This window comes from Nasonia vitripennis (assembly GCF_009193385.2).
Source record: "Nasonia vitripennis strain AsymCx chromosome 1 unlocalized genomic scaffold, Nvit_psr_1.1 chr1_random0006, whole genome shotgun sequence".
In the NCBI taxonomy this organism is placed as follows: Eukaryota; Metazoa; Arthropoda; class Insecta; order Hymenoptera; family Pteromalidae; genus Nasonia; species Nasonia vitripennis.
The window spans coordinates 311607-333271 of NW_022279593.1; the positions used below are offsets into that span (position 1 = coordinate 311607).

The 21665-nt window shown below is 32.9% G+C and overlaps 1 protein-coding gene across 5 annotated transcripts in view; it reads left to right on the forward strand.

The window, feature by feature from the left end:
• The window catches only part of Ndufs1 (NADH dehydrogenase (ubiquinone) Fe-S protein 1, 75kDa), a 268993-nt gene that overhangs the window by 209431 nt on the left and 37897 nt on the right, over positions 1 to 21665 (forward strand). For 3 of the 5 annotated variants that reach the window (XM_031932108.2, XM_032601353.1, XM_032601354.1), the window contains 2 exons: positions 8642 to 8776; positions 8867 to 9153. The exons of 1 other annotated variant lie outside the window; for it this stretch is intronic. In XM_031932108.2, the coding sequence (XP_031787968.1) occupies positions 8642 to 8776; positions 8867 to 9010 (279 nt within the window). In that variant the 3' untranslated portion in view covers positions 9011 to 9153. 5 annotated transcript variants of the gene reach the window in all.

Here is a 21665-nt window from a genome sequence, read left to right on the forward strand (position 1 = left end):
CAAAATCCGCGATGCGAACTACCCAGACCTTGTCATTGGCCACCCTGTACACCTAGATGCCGTCCTCATATGATTTATTTACCTGGACACAAAAAACCACAAAGCGCACCACCTAGACCTCGTCATCGGCCATCCCGTACACTTAGACACCGCCCTCGAATGATTTTCACACCTAGACACTAGAAACTACGATGCGAAATACCTAGACCTTGCCATCGGCTATCTTGTACACCTAGACGCCGTCCTCATATGATTTTCACACCTAGACACAAAAAACCACGGAGCGCACCACCTAGACGTCGTCATTAGCTAATAATCTGCGCCACTTGATATGATAGAAGTGTGTAGGAAAGCAATATCCAACTACACTATACGTATAGTTAGTTTGGCAATATTTTGGGTAGAATCATAGTTTAGCACAAAAACATGCTTATGATTCAAAAATTTGATTAAAAACAGTAATAATAGGCATTTTTGCTGGATACTATAAAATTCGAACACCAATATAGAAGTAAATAGTGTTGCGGCGTTGCAGCTTCGTCTGCTTCTCAAACTCGCCTTAGTGGCGCTACCGCGATAAAGTGACCCTTGCAGCGATAAAGAAACGGCTGCAAGCCGTGAAATAAGAAAAAAAAAAACATGAGCACTCCAGCTTCGCGCAGAGTGTTTACTCGCATTAGCTGATCAATTAACCTAACCTGATAAGACATGACGCGGCCGTTTTTTCATTCAAAATTATTACCGTTGGGTGTACAGCAATCAAGCTTCTTTACGTTTATAATACAACAGATAAGTCAACAGAACATATGATTTAAATTCTATTATATTTGTAATATCTATCAAGTAGCCTTTGTAATAATTAAAGAATCGTACGTATATCTATAGCTATGGCTGACTGAAAGAAAGAAAGAGAATCGGAGAGGCGAAAAATTAATTTTTTTCGCAAAATTAATTTTCAAACTTAATTATTTTTCAAACAAGCAATTTTCTTAACAAAATAATATGGTAATTAGAAAGATCTTATGAAAATCTTTAAAATTGTATACTTATACATAAACATCTACAGGAGATCGAATAAAATATTTACAGAATTCGTAAAACGTAAAGACGGCACAGTGTATAAAACTTTTACCTGCCATCGGGACGCTATCGCGCCCATTGATGTCTTATTGAACAAGAAAAATGTTTACTGTATATATATATATATATATATATATATATATATATATCAAACCTTACGCGTAATTTTGCTGCCTTTTATAAAAAATTTATTTGTAAACATTTAAAAAAGCATTAACATACTATATATTATAACAATATATTACTTATTGGAACTATAAATTAAGTTGAAGGAAGCTACGTGCCAATGAATTGGCAGCGGTTTTCTTATATGTATTCCTGATTTTCGACTCTAACTTCGTTTCTGCCTTACTGACTTTATTGATAGTTATACATACTATAGGGATATATCCCTATTGTTTATCTTTATCTTGATCTATATCTCTGCCTTTATATCGACCTTGTATCTCTACGTTTATTCTCGACTATACCCGCTACAAACTCTATCTTTATCATCTCTATCTTTATTGTTTCGTATTGCGTTTTATTTTTAATTTAAAACCCCTATTAACTACATCCCGCCGTCTGTTACTTTCTCCATCTCTATTCGTATATCTCACTTTACCTCTATCTTCATCTTTTTCTTTAACATTTGATTTCAATTCTTATCTCTATTCGCTAATCTACAAATTTATTTTCTAAGTACCTTTTTTTTATCTTAATTTCTTTTTCTATCCACAGCTTATTGATTTTCTCTTCTACCTCTATCTCTATTCCTATTTCAATCTCTACGACAATGTCTATCACGAACTTTTGCATAACCTTGGAATCAAACTCTTATTTATAATCTGTATTTATTATTATTACTACTATTATAATCATTATTATTATATTTTATTTATTTTTGACATTATCTGCGAGTTTATTATTGTATTTATCTTTACATCAATCCCGATTTCTTTCCTTATCTATTTTTTTTAGATATAACCTCTGTCATCGATCTCTTTCTATATGTATTCCTTTAACTTTTCATCCACGTCTATACTCATTACAGCTTCTATATAACTCAATTTCGATTGCGATCCTTACATTTTTTGCGCTTTTGTCTTCTATCCAGTTCTACATCTGTCTTTTTTCACATTAATCTAAATCACCGTTTTTATTGTTTTTTTCTAAATTGAACTTTATCTGAGTATCAACTTTATCTACCTTACCTTGTGTTTTTGGGATTTTAATCTTTATCCTTAGTCTCTTTCGTTTTTTAAAACGCTTATCCGTCTTTATCCCTATCCTTGTTATATTTACTATTATTTTCTTAATCTTTAAGACTGTGCATCGCGTATTATATCGATACCTCCAAAAATGACAATTTATTATTATACACTTACAATTAGTATTATACACTATTTCCGATCACTGTCCGTATGTCTTTCTTATATCTTTAAGAGTTGCGAAGGTGTACAGAGTGCAAGCTGCGTGAGAAAATAAATGAACGTTGAAGATCGAACTTGTGATATAGACTTTGTCTTTATTCAGTTACAGAGTTGTTGCTAGCGACTATCTGTGAGCGTATGACTTTAAACTTGTGTTAAAATACAGAGATATCTTTTTTTGTATATATAACATTATGAAAATCCCGCTTGGTAGTCCGCGAAGCGCACTTATCTCCCTGACCGTCGAGATGTTGGCTAGTGTGGCGCCCTCTCGTTCTGGTCGTGTCCTTCTTGGCTCGTCTGCCTCTAGAATGTTCGTGGTGTCGGTGTTTGCTCGGTAGGCGTGTCAGATGGAAGTGTCGGTGTTGGTGTCGTCGAAAGCGGTTAGTGGTTTAAGCCGCCTTCGTCCAAGGTATGGGCAGGTTTTAGCCCATCGATGGAAACCGTCGTATCTTTGCCGTGCACGTTGACAATAAATGTTTTGTCGCTGCGGCTAACCACTTGAAAAGGTCCGCCATATGGCATACGGAGCGAGTTTTTTATGTCGTCATGACGTATGAAAACATGATCCGATGTTGCCAGGTCCTTGAAAATGAATGTTTTCGCTGTGTCATGTCGCGTGACGGCTGCTGGTCTTAGCCGTTGCAGGTATTCTCGCAGCTGCCTGATAAGAAACGCCAGATCTTCGTTCTGGCGTTCGTCGGAGGCAAGAAACTCTTCAGGTAAACGCAGAGGTCTACCGTGAAACGAGTTCTACTGTGGTAGCTGAGATCATCCTTCCACGCTGCTCGTATGACTAGGAGGACGGTGGGCAGAACCTGCGTCCACGTGTTGTCTTGGTGGCATCGGATGGCGGCTTTCAGCTGTCGGTGAAGTCGTTCATCGTACCGTTTGCTTGCGGATAGTAAGCGGTCATTTGCACCGGTTAATCGGCTGAGCAATTGAAAAAGGTATGACTCGAATTGCCGACCTTGATCGGTAGTGACGCGTCGCGATGTGTTGAAGCGGCAGATCCAGCCGGCGTAGATAGCGCGAGCGACAGTCTCGGTTTCCTGGTCCGGTATCGGAAAAGCTTCTGGCCAGCGCCTGTAATGGTCCACGCACGTGTGACAGTATCTCTGACCTTCAGATGGTGGCAGAATGATGATGTCGATGTGCACGTGCTAGAATCTCGCAGATGGTGGCGTGAAATCTCCGATTAGTGGCGTAAGGTGACAAGAGATCTTTGACTGTTGGCACTGGATGCAGACTTGTGCCTATGTCTAGCAGTCCACCTTGATGGACGGCAACACGTAGCGTTGTGTCATGGAGCTTGACGGAGGCTGTAACACCTAGATGAGCGAGATTGTGCACTGCGTCGAATGCGTCTGCCAGCTCGCTGTAGTCGATCGGCGTAGTCATTGTTTTGATGCGTGATAAGGCATCTACGACGACGTTGTCTTTGCCGGAGATATGTCATATGTCCGTCGAGTATTTGCCGGTAAAGTCTAGGTGTCGGGCCTGCCTCAGAGATGCTTTCTCTTGTTACATTTAAATGTAGGGAAAGTGGAGGAGAGGTAAAGGGGAGTCGGAGGGGAAGGTGGAGGGAAAGTGGATGTAGGGTGGAGGAAGGGTGGAGGGGTAGGTGGGGGGGAAGTGGAGGGGCCAGCAAGCAAAAAAATAACGTAATTTTTTTAATGATTTAACGTTATTTAGTGGAGGGGAAGGTGGAGGGGCGACGGCGGGAAGTGGAGGGGGGTAAATCACGCTTACAACTATATAAGATTATATACAGGGTGTTTCATTTTAATCCGACCACGACAAAAAATCATGGAAAAACTAATTTTAACGAAAAATGACCTTAACAAAAGTTGAAGGGGGTAAAGGGGGCCATCGAATGACACAAACACCTTTGACCTTGAACTCGATTTTCAAGGTCATTTGAGGGTAATTGTGATTTTTTTAAATAGGAACCTCTATTTTAGACCTTGGAATCGGATAGAGCGGCAAAAATTACGTCGCAAAGGATATTTTAAGTTTGCTTTGGTGACCTTGAGAAGGTCAATTCAAGGTCAAATAACAAAAAATCTGCTAAACAGCTATTTGTCTGGTTTTATCTTACTGATGTCGAAAGATGACCTTGACAAAAGTTGAAGGGAGCAAAAGGGGCCATCGAATGACACAAACACCTTTGACCTTGAACTCGATTTTCAAGGTCATTTGAGGGTAATTGTGATTTTTTTAAATAGGAACCTCTATTTTAGACCTTGGAATCGGATAGAGCGGAAAAAATTACGTCGCAAAGGATATTTTAAGTTTGCTTTGGTGACCTTGAGAAGGTCAATTCAAGGTCAAATAACAAAAAATCTGCTAAACAGCTGTTTGTCTGGTTTTATTTTACTGATGTCGAAAGATGACCTTGACAAAAGTTGAAGGGAGCAAAAGGGGCCATCTAATGACACCAACACCTTTGACCTTGAACTCGATTTTCAAGGTCATTTGAGGGTAATTGTGATTTTTTAAAATAGGAACCCCTATTTTTGACCTCGGAATACGGAGCAGCGGAAAAAATTATGTCGGAAATGACATTTCAAGTTTGCCTAGTGACCTTGAGAAGGTCAATTCAAGGTCAAATAAGAAGTATCAGCCTAAGATTGTTTTCCTTTCAATTTTTTCGTAGAATTATCATTTTGTTATTGTAATAAACGTTAAGAGAATAATTGACTTAAAATGTGATTATGCTTTGCTGACTTTAAAGCCATTTTGTAAGGTCAAAAATGCAATATCAAATGTTATGTGAAGTCCATATTTATATCCTAACTTTAGCGTTACCCAGGAACAACGACGTGGACGTAATAGGATTGTGTTCCCTTTGGGGTGCTTGATTAGAGTGAGTCCCCTTGCCTCTCACTTTTCGGAGTGCTTGATTAGAATGAGTCCCCTTGCCTCTCACTTTTGGTCAAAATTCAACGCAGGTGCTCAAAGACACCACCATTTTGTTGGATACACAATTCAATTCGCTGCTGAAAATGTTCTACTGTTCTGAGTAATACAGCTCTTGGGATGTTTTCACAAGCGGTTTGAATTCTGTGGATCATATCTTCCCTTGTTGTAGTTTCATGTTCATAAACAACATATTTCAAATACCCCCACAAATAGAAATCGGGTGATGTCATATCTGGAGATCTCGGTGGCCATCGAACACCCAAATCTCCACGTCCAGTGCGTCCAATCCACCTGTCACGGTAATTTTGATTAAGATATTGTCTAACTATTCGAGCATAGTGCGCAGGAGCTCCATCTAATTGAATCCACATTCTTGCTCTTGTGTATAAATCTACTTCTTCAAGAAGTACTGGAAGACGTTCTCTCAGGAACTGTAAACAATTATGGCCATTTACATTTTCATCGAAAAAGTATGGGCCTACAAGGTACAACAATTCCACACCAAACATCAAGACTCCAACGATTTTGGTTATCTATCCGCCTGTACCAATGCGGATTAACATTTGACCATTAATGTCAGTTGTGTCGGTTAAGCTCTCCATTGCTTTTGAATTTTGCTTCATCAGAAAACATTACGTCTTGAAAAAAGTGACGATCATTAGCAATCATTTGTCGTGCCCATTGGCAAAACTGTAGCCTTAACCTCATATCAGCAGGTGTGAGATCCTGAGTCAAAGTAATATGATATGGATGATAACGTTGACTTCTCAGTATTCTCCAAGCAGTAGCCATAGGTATACCACTTTGCCTTTGAATTTCACGGGTACTAACGTGGGGATTCAAATGAACCATTGCTAAAACGACCATTACACGAAGATCATCTTCGTTGTAATTACGACGTTCTCTAACCCGTGCTAGTTGCCCTTGTTGAGCTGAGTAACGCTAAAGATAGGATAAAAATTCGCTTACGAAAACATCCCAAGAACTGAATAGCATCCAAAAAAATGGTGGTGTCTTTGGGCACCTACATTCAAATCTGTACATAATAAAAGTGAGAGGCAAGGAGACTCACTCTAATCAAGCACCCCAAAGGGAACACAATCCTATTACGTCCACGTCGTTGTTCCTGGGCAACACTAAAGTTAGGATATAAATATGGACTCCACATAACATTTGATATTGCATTTTTGCACTTTTGACCTTACAAAATGGCTTTAAAGTCAGCAAAGCATAATCACATTTTAAGTCAATTATTCTCTTAATGTTTATTACAATAACAAAATGATAATTCTACGAAAAAATTGAAAGGAAAACAATCTTAGGCTGATACTTCTTATTTGACCTTGAATTGACCTTCTCAAGGTCACTAGGCAAACTTGAAATGTCATTTCCGACGTAAATTTTTCCGCTGCTCCGTATTCCGAGGTCAAAAATAGGGGTTCCTATTTAAAAAAATCACAATTACCCTCAAATGACCTTGAAAATCGAGTTCAAGGTCAAAGGTGTTTGTGTCATTCGATGGCCCCCTTTACCCCCTTCAACTTTTGTTAAGGTCATTTTTCGTTAAAATTAGTTTTTCCATGATTTTTTGTCGTGGTCGGATTAAAATGAAACACCCTGTATATATATATATATATATATATATATATATATATATATATATATATATATATATATATATATATATATATATATATATATATATATATATATATATATATATATATATATATATATATATATATATATATATATATATATATATATATATATATATATATATATATAGCGTCCGTGGCTCAGTTGGTTAAGGCGCACGCCTTATCCAATACACGTTCGCTCAAGGGGTCGTGAGTTCGATTCCCGGTAAAGTCACTCGAATTTTTTTCTGAGTTACTTTCAACGGCAAAAGTACCCAAGACTCCGGCTGTTTCGAGGCTGGCTTTTTCCCGGAATTTTCCTTCAGTGTAATTCCGGGTTTTCCCTGTCTCACAGGCTTAAGCCTGGGCGAATGCGAAACAGTGGTAGGGACCGACGGTGAGACAGAAATTAAGGTAGCTAACGCGATGCATTAGGCAGGGAGCGCCGGCCTTACCGGTGTGGAGCTGGTCTAATACGGGACCTTCTTCGGGGAAAGCTACACTGAGAGATGAACCCGATGTCCTCTCGGGGGTAGAGAGTGCTGGCTTAACCAGCAAGGTGTGTGTCTGAAAATATGGTCCTCACAGGAGAAGTCTCTCAGGGTGGAAAAATATAGGTGTGAGATATAGTGAGGTAATAAAGAGATAGGATTGGGCACTACTTCCACACAGAGGTGGTGGAAGGCTACAGGTAGCTGGGCCGAAAGACTGCGCCGGTAATGGAAAGATAAAAATATTGACGCATTCATAACCTAACCATATGTATTTCTAATCTAACCATTTCTATCAATATAAAAGTGCCCTTCGAAACACAAATCTTAATTAAATCTGCGGTAGCTGTAAAAATGAAAATTATGAATTCTGGGCTTAAAAGACTTGTTGTATCTCAAATGTGGCATATAGTCATTGTTTTTTATAATATTTCTTAGTTTATACCGTTATTGAAACAATTTTTAGATAATATAAGAGAAATATAAATAAAAAATTGAATTTTTTTATTATTTTCGTCCGCTTAAGCGAAAGTGAAGTAGAAATTTTAGGGGGAGTAGCTCACTGTTAATTTTTTTTTTTGTGGTGGTGGTGCCATATGCAGATAATAGTACGGAAAATGGGGGCTAATGACTAATAAATATTATTTTTTTATATTCTTTGATTGAGTAAAAGTATCAAAAATGATTGATTTCTGAGGCATTTTCCTCACTGCCATCCGCATGGAATCTGCATGGTAGCACCTATACGGCTATTTATTTTAACAAATCTAAAGTATTTAAGAGTATAATTTCTTTAAACTTAATATTTATGTAATTGAATAACATACTAAAATCACGTAAAAAAGTTTCATGAGGCTAAAGTATTTAAATTTTTTTAATACGTCACAAAATATCATTAATATTTTCACCAGGGAATTAAACAAAAATATATATTGTCCCCTCAATAGGTACGAAAAATGTGAAAATTATGCATGTGTACATATTTACAATTGTACACAGCTTCTATTAAGATGAACTTATACATTATTTTAAGATATAAGTTCTTTATGAATGTTTTTAGCAATTTTTCAAATTAACTTTTTTTGTTTTGAAGGTTGCTGGACATTGCCTACCCTATGATGATTTATTTCAAGTGAGACAGAGGATTGAAGACCTTGCACCGCATTTAGTGAAATATGGAGATTTAGAAGCAGCTAGTTTTTGTGCACAACTCTACGAAATTTCTAACGTAAGTTTAGTAATGTCACAAAATTTGTATTATATTCTATTAAACATATATTTGCACAATTAACTAAATTAATTAAATTTATTATTTCAGTCAACCGCTGGATCATTATTATCGGATTCCATTGATATAAAGCAGAAGACTCTTGATCAATTCTTCATGACTGATGCTATTTCTCGAGCATCGCCAACGATGGCTAAATGCGTACAAGCTGTTTTGAAACAAGCTAACATTTAAGCAAAAGTTAGCACTTATATTTGTAAATAGATAATATTTGAATATAAAATAGAAATTTAACCAATGTCTAAGTATTCTTACTATTAATTAGTGCTTAATCAAAAAGTAAAATCAATACGATGAATAAATTTAATTTCTCATAATTATCTACATATCATCAGTTTGCTTTACTTTAATTTTCAAATCATCTACTTCCAATCTAATTGATCATTTAAAACAATTTAATGCTCTTTTAGAAACACTAGCACACACCCAGCTATTTGCACGGACATTTTCTGAAAACGTTTGATTCGAACTCAAAACACATCCAAATACGTTTCTATGAAGTTTTAGTGGAACTGAAAATCTCCTATTATCCTTAATTATATTAAAATGTGTTTGGGCGTTGGTAGTCTCTGGCTATAAGTTCACTTCATCCCCAAAACTACCCCTTCTAAGGAGTTAAAGTGAACTGGAAGTTGACCGGAAAGGAATAGGAAGTGATCGAAATGAGATTTATTTGTTGAACTACTCAACTAAAGGGTGAATTGGAGATTAATCAATAGTAAACCGAAAGCCGACAGGACGTGCAAAAATTAATGTATTGTTATTATCTATCTACATAATATTACTTTGCTTCAATTTCTGTCCAAAACTTCATTTCCATTTCAATTTATCCAAATTCCTCCAATTTTAATTAAAATTTTTTTAACTGTTACATGAGTTCTAACATCTAAGAATATTCCTGTCGTTTTTTTCTCTTTAGTGCACTAATATTGTAATATTTTAATGTTAAGATAAAATATCGCACTTTCCGAATTTTTCAGGGAATTTTTCTGAACTTCTTGGAATTTTGGAGTTTCTGGAATTTTAACGCTGATAATATACTTATGTTTATAAACGAGGTTTCTTGGTGGTTAAACTTGGTCTTATTTTAGAGGTAGCACCATATATCATTAACCATAACTACAATGGGTTAACCTTAGGATCATTCCGACACCTGAACATCAGCCACAGAAAGTGAAAATTCTTTTTGGTACATTTGTTATATACTGACAAGGAAAGGTACCCAACCCGAACTCACCGATTTTGATGATTTTCATATATGTTGTAGAACATAAAAAAATAAGAGACACGTATTTTTTTTTATCGGCTAATTTTCACTTTTAAGGGGTAAAAACCTCCCCTAAAGTTAACCCCCAAAAAGCGTTTTTTTTAAATATCTCGGCTTAAAATTAATATTTTTCAATGAAACAAATTGGAGGTTATTTCTTACAAAAAGAGCAAGTATTTCATGGTGATTTGAAGAGTAAGGGTAGCATCCCCTATTTTTTAGGGGTTGAAAACATATATTTTTTGGCATAATTTTATAATAAAAATGTTTAAACCGACTAAAAAAAATTGGAAAAAATGTTTAAACATCCTTAATAACAAAATTTAGTTGACGTCTTTCGGTGTTTTCATAAATATTACCCCTAAGGGGGTAAACCACCCCTAACACAAAATAACTGTAAATATGTAATTCAATACATAATATTTCGTAGAAAGTTTGTATATAGAGGTTTTCGAGGTCGCTGATTACAAATCTGTTATCAGATTTTGAAAATTCAAAATGGCGGAACCAATAGGACGGAAATATCGAAAAAAAATTTTATATAATAAAAAAGTTTTAAACGACTAAAAAAATTGGAAAAAATTTGTAAACATCTATAATAAACAAATTAAGTTTTTCGATTTTTTCATAGATACTACCCTTTAGGGGGTAAACCACCCCTAACACAAAATAACTATAAGTATACTTCAATCCATAATATTTTGTAGAAGGTTTGTATATAAGGGTTTTCGAGATCGCTCTTTGCAAATCTGATATCAGATTTTGAAAATTCAAAATGGCGGAACCAATGTGGTGGACGAAAATGTCGAAAAAAAATTTTAACTTTCATAAAAACTTGTTATAAATGTGTTATCTTTGTAGCCTGTACATTTGAACTAAAGAGCCTTAAACCCTAAACCCCTAAAGAACAAATAGGCTAAATGGTTGTGCTTTTTAACCAAACCACCTAAAATTCCTAAATTTGTAAACAAGAAAATTCTGTGTGTGAAGCAGTTTTATAATTTCCGTAGAAATTGTTATCAGAATGTTATTGAAATTCCTTTATTGTAAATTCAACTTATAATGTATTTTTGTTTATAATATTAGAGTATAATAATAATCTACAATCTTTTATCTTTTGCCATAGTGCATTTTTTGTATTGAGCATAAAATATATTATTTTACGATGTTTTTACAATAATGGTAGTCCTCATAAAAGTGTTTAAAGCACAATGCTTTTTTGCACCAACCACATCGTACAATTGCAATGTTTGTGCACCCTTCTATTTCACAATGTGTTGCACAAGACTTTCCAAAACTGAAATCTATAGGATTATCAAATTTATCTGGTTTTTCATTGACGTAACCGCTTTTATACCAGGAATATTTAAACAAATCTATATATCTCGGTGAAGACAGTTGGTTGTGAGCCAATGATTGAAGTTTAATTATATTATTTCTCACATGTAAATTCATATCATGATCCATTAACATTACATTATCAGAAAATGTTCGGACAAAGTTTTTCCAAATACGGAATCCATAGACATCAAGTGGTTGTATTTTTCCTGTGGTTCCAGTTGGAATTTTTTTATGTTAATAATTTTATTTTGTGGCATTGTTTCTTCTATAACTTTGTCACAATGACCACTCCAAGAATCAAGTAATAGTATTGAGTGATGGCCTACATAGGGATAAAATATTTTTTCCAACCAGATTTTGAAGTGATCTGCAATTAAACGACTTACTAATTAATTGATCAACGATATTACAATGTAAAAATTGTTATTAGTTCCCTTACTTGTTGTTAATTTTCCAGATTTGGATGCTTCCACGTACACGTTTTCTGGTCTAAATATGTTTTGTTCTACAATAGGGCCAAACTTGCCACTTGGTTCCTTTAAAACAAGAAATAGCGGTGACAACAGTTGTCCAGTAGCTGATATTAGTGGCTGTATAGTATAACTATGCGTTGTTGCTGAAATTGACTGTACCAGACATTGCACTTGCTTTTCTCCTTCTACTGCTAATGTTCTTCCAGAATGCATTTCTAGCTGAAATCCGCTCTGATCTGTATTATACAAATTTTCGAGTCCAATCCTTGGTATACACGATTTAACGTCATCGATAAATGCTTCAGCTTTAGCCGTAAGTTCTGCACTACTTTCTAGTGTTTTTCTTGTTATGAACTTATTTATTTTCCTAGAAACTATTCGGTGTGCTTGCTTAAATTTGAGTAACCAATGTTTAGAAGCTTTGAATCTAATATCATCAAAACCAATTTCTTTTTTAGCTTGTAAGGCCCATCGAATTATATCTTCATCATGGATAATTGAACCACTGTCGAGAGCTGCTTGAAAATTATCCAGGGTATACTGACAAATTTGTGCTACTTTTTCTCTATACGTGCCACCTTTATTAATTGAATGAGCCCAACGACGTAGCTGACTAATAGATGATACTTTTTTGAATCTGTTTTGCACTGTTTTGAGACTTAAATTTTGCTTCGTTTTGCTACATCTCCAAAATTCTACAGCTCTTTTTTTGTATTCAAAATCTAGTTCTTCATTATCTGCTGTACATTGATTTGTTGGTGCTATATCCGGATCAGGAAAATGATGTTGCACTTCATCTTCAATTATTTCCGCATTATGGTCTTTATACTCTTCTTGAAAATCCAAAGAGTCATCAGTAATCATTTCTACATCGTTGAAATCATGTGTTGCATCTATTAAAATTTCTTTTATTTTTTCGGCCAACTCTGTTTCGTGATAATTCGTGACACTATCTGGTATGTTTAACGCTTGAAAGTATGCTAATAATAAATTTAGAACGTTTAACGGATTAATTTTCATTTTTCAATCTAAAATGAAAACAAGCGGTAAAATTTATACAAGCTGTGTTTTTGCATGTAAGGCACGACTGCTACATTTCTACCAGAATAAAACGAGTGAATGTAAATTGAATCAAATCATTAATTTATGCATTGGAGAAGAATTCTCGTTCCACTTTGTGATGTTCGGAAAACTCTATTTTTGGTTTTATTCAACTTTTATTCACTTTGAAATTGAATAATGTAAATCTATATAAAATCACTAAAGAAAATTTTCTACAACTGTATGATACCACTGACAAACAAAAAGACGTACTATTCGTACTTTCCGGCATCGAACTAGAATACCCACAAAACTCACTCACTGCCTAAAAAATAACACAGGCAGCTGAGGTAAACACTCGATGAAAACAATCTAAAAAAAGAACATACTGATTCGCACATATTGTCAACAACTTTTATGAGTGAAAGACATTTATCTGTGGAATTATCATTGAATGTACGATAACATTCATTAAACTAATGAATGCATATAAAATTCCCTTTCAATAACAACGTGTTCTTTAATTGCAAATGAAGTTCGAGTATTAATATTCTTTTATGTATTTTTACCAATAACAAAAATTATCATAGTAATATAATAATAATAATAATAAGAAGAAGAATAAGCATAATTGCAATAGCAATAATAACAGTAATACTGATAATAGCAATAATAATGAAAAATAATAATAATAATTAGAATAATATTTATTATTAAATTTAGATTTTTTGATAAATTCATTAAATCGTATCAAATAGTATTATTATGGAATTTCAGACTGTAAATATTTTACTATAGATACAATAATCATTACTTCGAGAATTCATCTAAAAAACGTTTGGCTTACGAAATAATTGTAACAATGAAAAACTCCCAAGTTTGACAACATTAAATTTTATTACAAAACGCAAAAGAGTTTGATAAACTAATTTTATTAACCTATGTTTTTTCATTTGCAAAAAAGTGTGGACTTTTTGAATTTATAAAATTATATAATTATGCAATTTATGAAATACTTTATAATTTATGAAATTACTTTTGAAATTATGCTAATTTATAAAAGCAGAAAAATAAATAATCTTTGATTGAAACATAAAACGAGACGTTATTTGTTACATACAAAATGATAGAATAAAATATCGGTAATATGTCTATACTCGTGTCTACGGTAAAGCATAGGCCTTCGGCTTGTCTGGAGGTTAGGGGTTTGGAGTCGTTTGGTTAAAATGCACAACCATTTAGCCTATTTGTTCTTTAGGGGTTTAGGGTTTAAGGCTCTTTAGTTCACATGTACAGGCTACAAAGATCACACATTTGTAAACAAGTTTTTTTGAAAGTTAAAATTTTTTTTCGATATTTCCGTCCACCATATTGGATCCGCCATTTTGAATTTTCAAAATCTGATAACGATTTGTAATCAGCGACCTCGAAAACCTCTATATACAAACCTTCTACAAAATATTATGGATTGAAGTATACTTATAGTTATTTTGTGTTAGGGGTGGTTTACCCCCCCCCCCCCCCTAAAGGGTAGTATCTATGAAAAAATCGAAAAACTTAATTTGTTTATTATAGATGTTTACAAATTTTTTCCAATTTTTTTAGTCGTTTAAAACTTTTTTATTATATAAAATTTTTTTTCGATATTTCCGTCCTATTGGTTCCGCCATTTTGAATTTTCAAAATCTGATAACAGATTTGTAATCAGCGACCTCGAAAACCTCTATATACAAACTTTCTACGAAATATTATGTATTGAATTACATATTTACAGTTATTTTGTGTTAGGGGTGGTTTACCCCCTTAGGGGTAATATTTATGAAAACACCGAAAGACGTCAACTAAATTTTGTTATTAAGGATGTTTAAACATTTTTTCCAATTTTTTTTAGTCGGTTTAAACATTTTTATTATAAAATTATGCCAAAAAATATATGTTTTCAACCCCTAAAAAATAGGGGATGCTACCCTTACTCTTCAAATCACCATGAAATACTTGCTCTTTTTGTAAGAAATAACCTCCAATTTGTTTCATTGAAAAATATTAATTTTAAGCCGAGATATTTAAAAAAAACGCTTTTTGGGGGTTAACTTTAGGGGAGGTTTTTACCCCTTAAAAATGAAAATTAGCCGATAAAAAAAAATACGTGTCTCTTATTTTTTTATGTTCTACAACATATATGAAAATCATCAAAATCGGTGAGTTCGGGTTGGGTACCTTGTGAGTGCGTTGTATCATAAACCATGTCTTGCCATCCGGGAGGTGATTTAGATAGTTGGAGATCGGCTACTGGAAGTGAAAATTTTTTTTGGTATATTATTTTTGGTTGTATCCTCAGAGCATTGTATAGTAGACCTTGTTTCGCCATGCAAGATGTGATTTTGCAATATTTTTATATGAAGATGAAATTTTGCAACTGTTCTGGACTTGTAATTTTGGTCTTTCTGGAATTTTAACTCAGATCATATACTTATGAGTAAAAACAAAATTTGTTGTGGTTAATCTTATTGTAATTTTGAAGGTAGCACTATATACCGTTTACCATAACTATAAAGGGTTGATCTCAGAATCATTTTGACACCTGGACTTCGTTTACTGAAGATGAAAATTTTTTTTCTAGTACATTTATTATATGTATATTTAGTGCTTTGTATCATAGACCATGTCTTGCCATTTGGGAGGTGATTTTGATACCTGGACATTGTCTGCTGTAGTTACAAATTTTTGTTGGTACATTTGTTGTATATTTATAGTCAATTATATCATAGACCCTGTTTCGCTATTCGCTGTAATAATAAGTGTCGAATGGTTGTGTATCAGTAAAAAATGTGAAACCTAAATTAGGGGCCAATTTTACCTAGTTTTTATCGTGTAAAATGCACGAAGAGAATTTCTTATTGTTTAACAACCTAAAAACTGGACAAATGAAAATGTTTGTGCACCCTTCTATTTCACAATGTGTTGCACAAGACTTTCCAAAACTGAAATCTATAGGATTATCAAATTTATCTGGTTTTTCATTGACGTAACCGCTTTTATACCAGGAATATTTAAACAAATCTATATATCTCGGTGAAGACAGTTGGTTGTGAGCCAATGATTGAAGTTTAATTATATTATTTCTCACATGTAAATTCATATCATGATCCATTAACATTACATTATCAGAAAATGTTCGGACAAAGTTTTTCCAAATACGGAATCCATAGACATCAAGTGGTTGTATTTTTCCTGTGGTTCCAGTTGGAATTTTTTTATGTTAATAATTTTATTTTGTGGCATTGTTTCTTCTATAACTTTGTCACAATGACCACTCCAAGAATCAAGTAATAGTATTGAGTGATGGCCTACATAGGGATAAAATATTTTTTCCAACCAGATTTTGAAGTGATCTGCAATTAAACGACTTACTAATTAATTGATCAACGATATTACAATGTAAAAATTGTTATTAGTTCCCTTACTTGTTGTTAATTTTCCAGATTTGGATGCTTCCACGTACACGTTTTCTGGTCTAAATATGTTTTGTTCTACAATAGGGCCAAACTTGCCACTTGGTTCCTTTAAAACAAGAAATAGCGGTGACAACAGTTGTCCAGTAGCTGATATTAGTGGCTGTATAGTATAACTATGCGTTGTTGCTGAAATTGACTGTACCAGACATTGCACTTGCTTTTCTCCTTCTACTGCTAATGTTCTTCCAGAATGCATTTCTAGCTGAAATCCGCTCTGATCTGTATTATACAAATTTTCGAGTCCAATCCTTGGTATACACGATTTAACGTCATCGATAAATGCTTCAGCTTTAGCCGTAAGTTCTGCACTACTTTCTAGTGTTTTTCTTGTTATGAACTTATTTATTTTCCTAGAAACTATTCGGTGTGCTTGCTTAAATTTGAGTAACCAATGTTTAGAAGCTTTGAATCTAATATCATCAAAACCAATTTCTTTTTTAGCTTGTAAGGCCCATCGAATTATATCTTCATCATGGATAATTTAACCACTGTCGAGAGCTGCTTGAAAATTATCCAGGGTATACTGACAAATTTGTGCTACTTTTTCTCTATACGTGCCACCTTTATTAATTGAATGAGCCCAACGACGTAGCTGACTAATAGATGATACTTTTTTGAATCTGTTTTGCACTGTTTTGAGACTTAAATTTTGCTTCGTTTTGCTACATCTCCAAAATTCTACAGCTCTTTTTTTGTATTCAAAATCTAGTTCTTCATTATCTGCTGTACATTGATTTGTTGGTGCTATATCCGGATCAGGAAAATGATGTTGCACTTCATCTTCAATTATTTCCGCATTATGGTCTTTATACTCTTCTTGAAAATCCAAAGAGTCATCAGTAATCATTTCTACATCGTTGAAATCATGTGTTGCATCTATTAAAATTTCTTTTATTTTTTCGGCCAACTCTGTTTCGTGATAATTCGTGACACTATCTGGTATGTTTAACGCTTGAAAGTATGCTAATAATAAATTTAGAACGTTTAACGGATTAATTTTCATTTTTCAATCTAAAATGAAAACAAGCGGTAAAATTTATACAAGCTGTGTTTTTGCATGTAAGGCACGACTGCTACATTTCTACCAGAATAAAACGAGTGAATGTAAATTGAATCAAATCATTAATTTATGCATTGGAGAAGAATTCTCGTTCCACTTTGTGATGTTCGGAAAACTCTATTTTTGGTTTTATTCAACTTTTATTCACTTTGAAATTGAATAATGTAAATCTATATAAAATCACTAAAGAAAATTTTCTACAACTGTATGATACCACTGACAAACAAAAAGACGTACTATTCGTACTTTCCGGCATCGAACTAGAATACCCACAAAACTCACTCACTGCCTAAAAAATAACACAGGCAGCTGAGGTAAACACTCGATGAAAACAATCTAAAAAAAGAACATACTGATTCGCACATATTGTCAACAACTTTTATGAGTGAAAGACATTTATCTGTGGAATTATCATTGAATGTACGATAACATTCATTAAACTAATGAATGCATATAAAATTCCCTTTCAATAACAACGTGTTCTTTAATTGCAAATGAAGTTCGAGTATTAATATTCTTTTATGTATTTTTACCAATAACAAAAATTATCATAGTAATATAATAATAATAATAATAAGAAGAAGAATAAGCATAATTGCAATAGCAATAATAACAGTAATACTGATAATAGCAATAATAATGAAAAATAATAATAATAATTAGAATAATATTTATTATTAAATTTAGATTTTTTGATAAATTCATTAAATCGTATCAAATAGTATTATTATGGAATTTCAGACTGTAAATATTTTACTATAGATACAATAATCATTACTTCGAGAATTCATCTAAAAAACGTTTGGCTTACGAAATAATTGTAACAATGAAAAACTCCCAAGTTTGACAACATTAAATTTTATTACAAAACGCAAAAGAGTTTGATAAACTAATTTTATTAACCTATGTTTTTTCATTTGCAAAAAAGTGTGGACTTTTTGAATTTATAAAATTATATAATTATGCAATTTATGAAATACTTTATAATTTATGAAATTACTTTTGAAATTATGCTAATTTATAAAAGCAGAAAAATAAATAATCTTTGATTGAAACATAAAACGAGACGTTATTTGTTACATACAAAATGATAGAATAAAATATCGGTAATATGTCTATACTCGTGTCTACGGTAAAGCATAGGCCTTCGGCTTGTCTGGAGGTTAGGGGTTTGGAGTCGTTTGGTTAAAATGCACAACCATTTAGCCTATTTGTTCTTTAGGGGTTTAGGGTTTAAGGCTCTTTAGTTCACATGTACAGGCTACAAAGATCACACATTTGTAAACAAGTTTTTTTGAAAGTTAAAATTTTTTTTCGATATTTCCGTCCACCATATTGGATCCGCCATTTTGAATTTTCAAAATCTGATAACGATTTGTAATCAGCGACCTCGAAAACCTCTATATACAAACCTTCTACAAAATATTATGGATTGAAGTATACTTATAGTTATTTTGTGTTAGGGGTGGTTTACCCCCCCCCCCCTAAGGGGAAGTATCTATGAAAAAACCGAAAAACTTAATTTGTTTATTATAGATGTTTACAAATTTTTTCCAAATTTTTTAGTCGTTTAAAACTTTTTTATTATATAAAATTTTTTTTCGATATTTCCGTCCTATTGGTTCCGCCATTTTGAATTTTCAAAATCTGACAGATTTGTAATCAGCGACCTCGAAAACCTCTATATACAAACTTTCTACGAAATATTATGTATTGAATTACATATTTACAGTTATTTTGTGTTAGGGGTGGTTTACCCCCTTAGGGGTAATATTTATGAAAACACCGAAAGACGTCAACTAAATTTTGTTATTAAGGATGTTTAAACATTTTTTCCAATTTTTTTTAGTCGGTTTAAACATTTTTATTATAAAATTATGCCAAAAAATATATGTTTTCAACCCCTAAAAAATAGGGGATGCTACCCTTACTCTTCAAATCACCATGAAATACTTGCTCTTTTTGTAAGAAATAACCTCCAATTTGTTTCATTGAAAAATATTAATTTTAAGCCGAGATATTTAAAAAAAACGCTTTTTGGGGGTTAACTTTAGGGGAGGTTTTTACCCCTTAAAAATGAAAATTAGCCGATAAAAAAAAATACGTGTCTCTTATTTTTTTATGTTCTACAACATATATGAAAATCATCAAAATCGGTGAGTTCGGGTTGGGTACCTTGTGAGTGCGTTGTATCATAAACCATGTCTTGCCATCCGGGAGGTGATTTAGATAGTTGGAGATCGGCTACTGGAAGTGAAAATTTTTTTTGGTATATTATTTTTGGTTGTATCCTCAGAGCATTGTATAGTAGACCTTGTTTCGCCATGCAAGATGTGATTTTGCAATATTTTTATATGAAGATGAAATTTTGCAACTGTTCTGGACTTGTAATTTTGGTCTTTCTGGAATTTTAACTCAGATCATATACTTATGAGTAAAAACAAAATTTGTTGTGGTTAATCTTATTGTAATTTTGAAGGTAGCACTATATACCGTTTACCATAACTATAAAGGGTTGATCTCAGAATCATTTTGACACCTGGACTTCGTTTACTGAAGATGAAAATTTTTTTTCTAGTACATTTATTATATGTATATTTAGTGCTTTGTATCATAGACCATGTCTTGCCATTTGGGAGGTGATTTTGATACCTGGACATTGTCTGCTGTAGTTACAAATTTTTGTTGGTACATTTGTTGTATATTTATAGTCAATTATATCATAGACCCTGTTTCGCTATTCGCTGTAATAATAAGTGTCGAATGGTTGTGTATCAGTAAAAAATGTGAAACCTAAATTAGGGGCCAATTTTACCTAGTTTTTATCGTGTAAAATGCACGAAGAGAATTTCTTATTGTTTAACAACCTAAAAACTGGACAAATGAAAATTTTACCAGTAATTTTCGTCTGAGGTATAAAATATGTCACTTTAATTAAGACTTAATATATTTAATAATAAAAATAAAATATATATACACTTATATTTAATCAATAACTAACACTTAATCATTAAATTGAAATAATTAATATTATTATTAGTATAATAACGTACGCAATTTACCCTGCCGGCTGCTATGCTACCACACGCACAAAGAAATATGGCTTATATCACTACATTGATATACTTTTTCATTTAATATTTTTTAACTTATATATTTAAAATTATCTTGTATATTTAACTTAAATTAAAGACTTCAATGTTATTAACTTAAATTTTTATATTAGTTTACAATTAAATTTATAGTATTAACTAATAAATAGACAGAACTGACATAGTAACTTTAGTAAACGCACCATAATATGGCAACAGATCCCGTGTTAAGTATATTAGAAAAATGAGTTAACACAATCACAATGTCATATATCTGTTGTATGATTCTAACAACTAATGTATCTGTTCAATTAACATTACATCAACATCTATATTATATCGCGCCTTTTATAAGTTAATTCATCTCATCGCCAGTTCTCGATGTAAAAAACATCTAAAAAACTATGACCGTCACCATGACATATTCTTTGAATTTAATTTAAATTTAAATAATTAGTATTATGCTTTAATGTTATAATGTATTTACTTCTGATTTTAAAATAAAATTATATTTTAATAATGATATATTATTTTATTATTGTTTGTGTTTCATATTACTATTATTTCTAGGGGGGTACCTCCCCCCTGCTCATCACTTCGCTCGCCAATCCCCACGTTCGTTGCAAATTGGTGTGCCAGTGTCTTTGAGGATAACACGTTTTTATAATAAAAATAGTTTTACTGCTGCTGGTTCAGAAATTAAAAAAGTAAAGCGAAGGTAAAAAAGAATAGCAAGCTATGCTATAAAAATTTAGTTTTTATTAGGATTACTTTAATAACAAAAAACCATTCCAATTTTTATGCCAGGCAAATGAATTTAAGTTACTACAAAGTCTTCAAAAAGAAATTTCTTGTATTTTTCCCAATCAGTTTGTGCTAATAATAATTTGTTTACAATTAAAAACCAAGCAAAAACCAAACGCAATTGCTTTGGTAACATAATTGTACATGCCTAATCAAATATATGGAAAATGTCTTCATTGTTTTTAAATATCTTATGGCTATTGTTGTTTCAGTAAATGTTGAATACGTTTTATTTT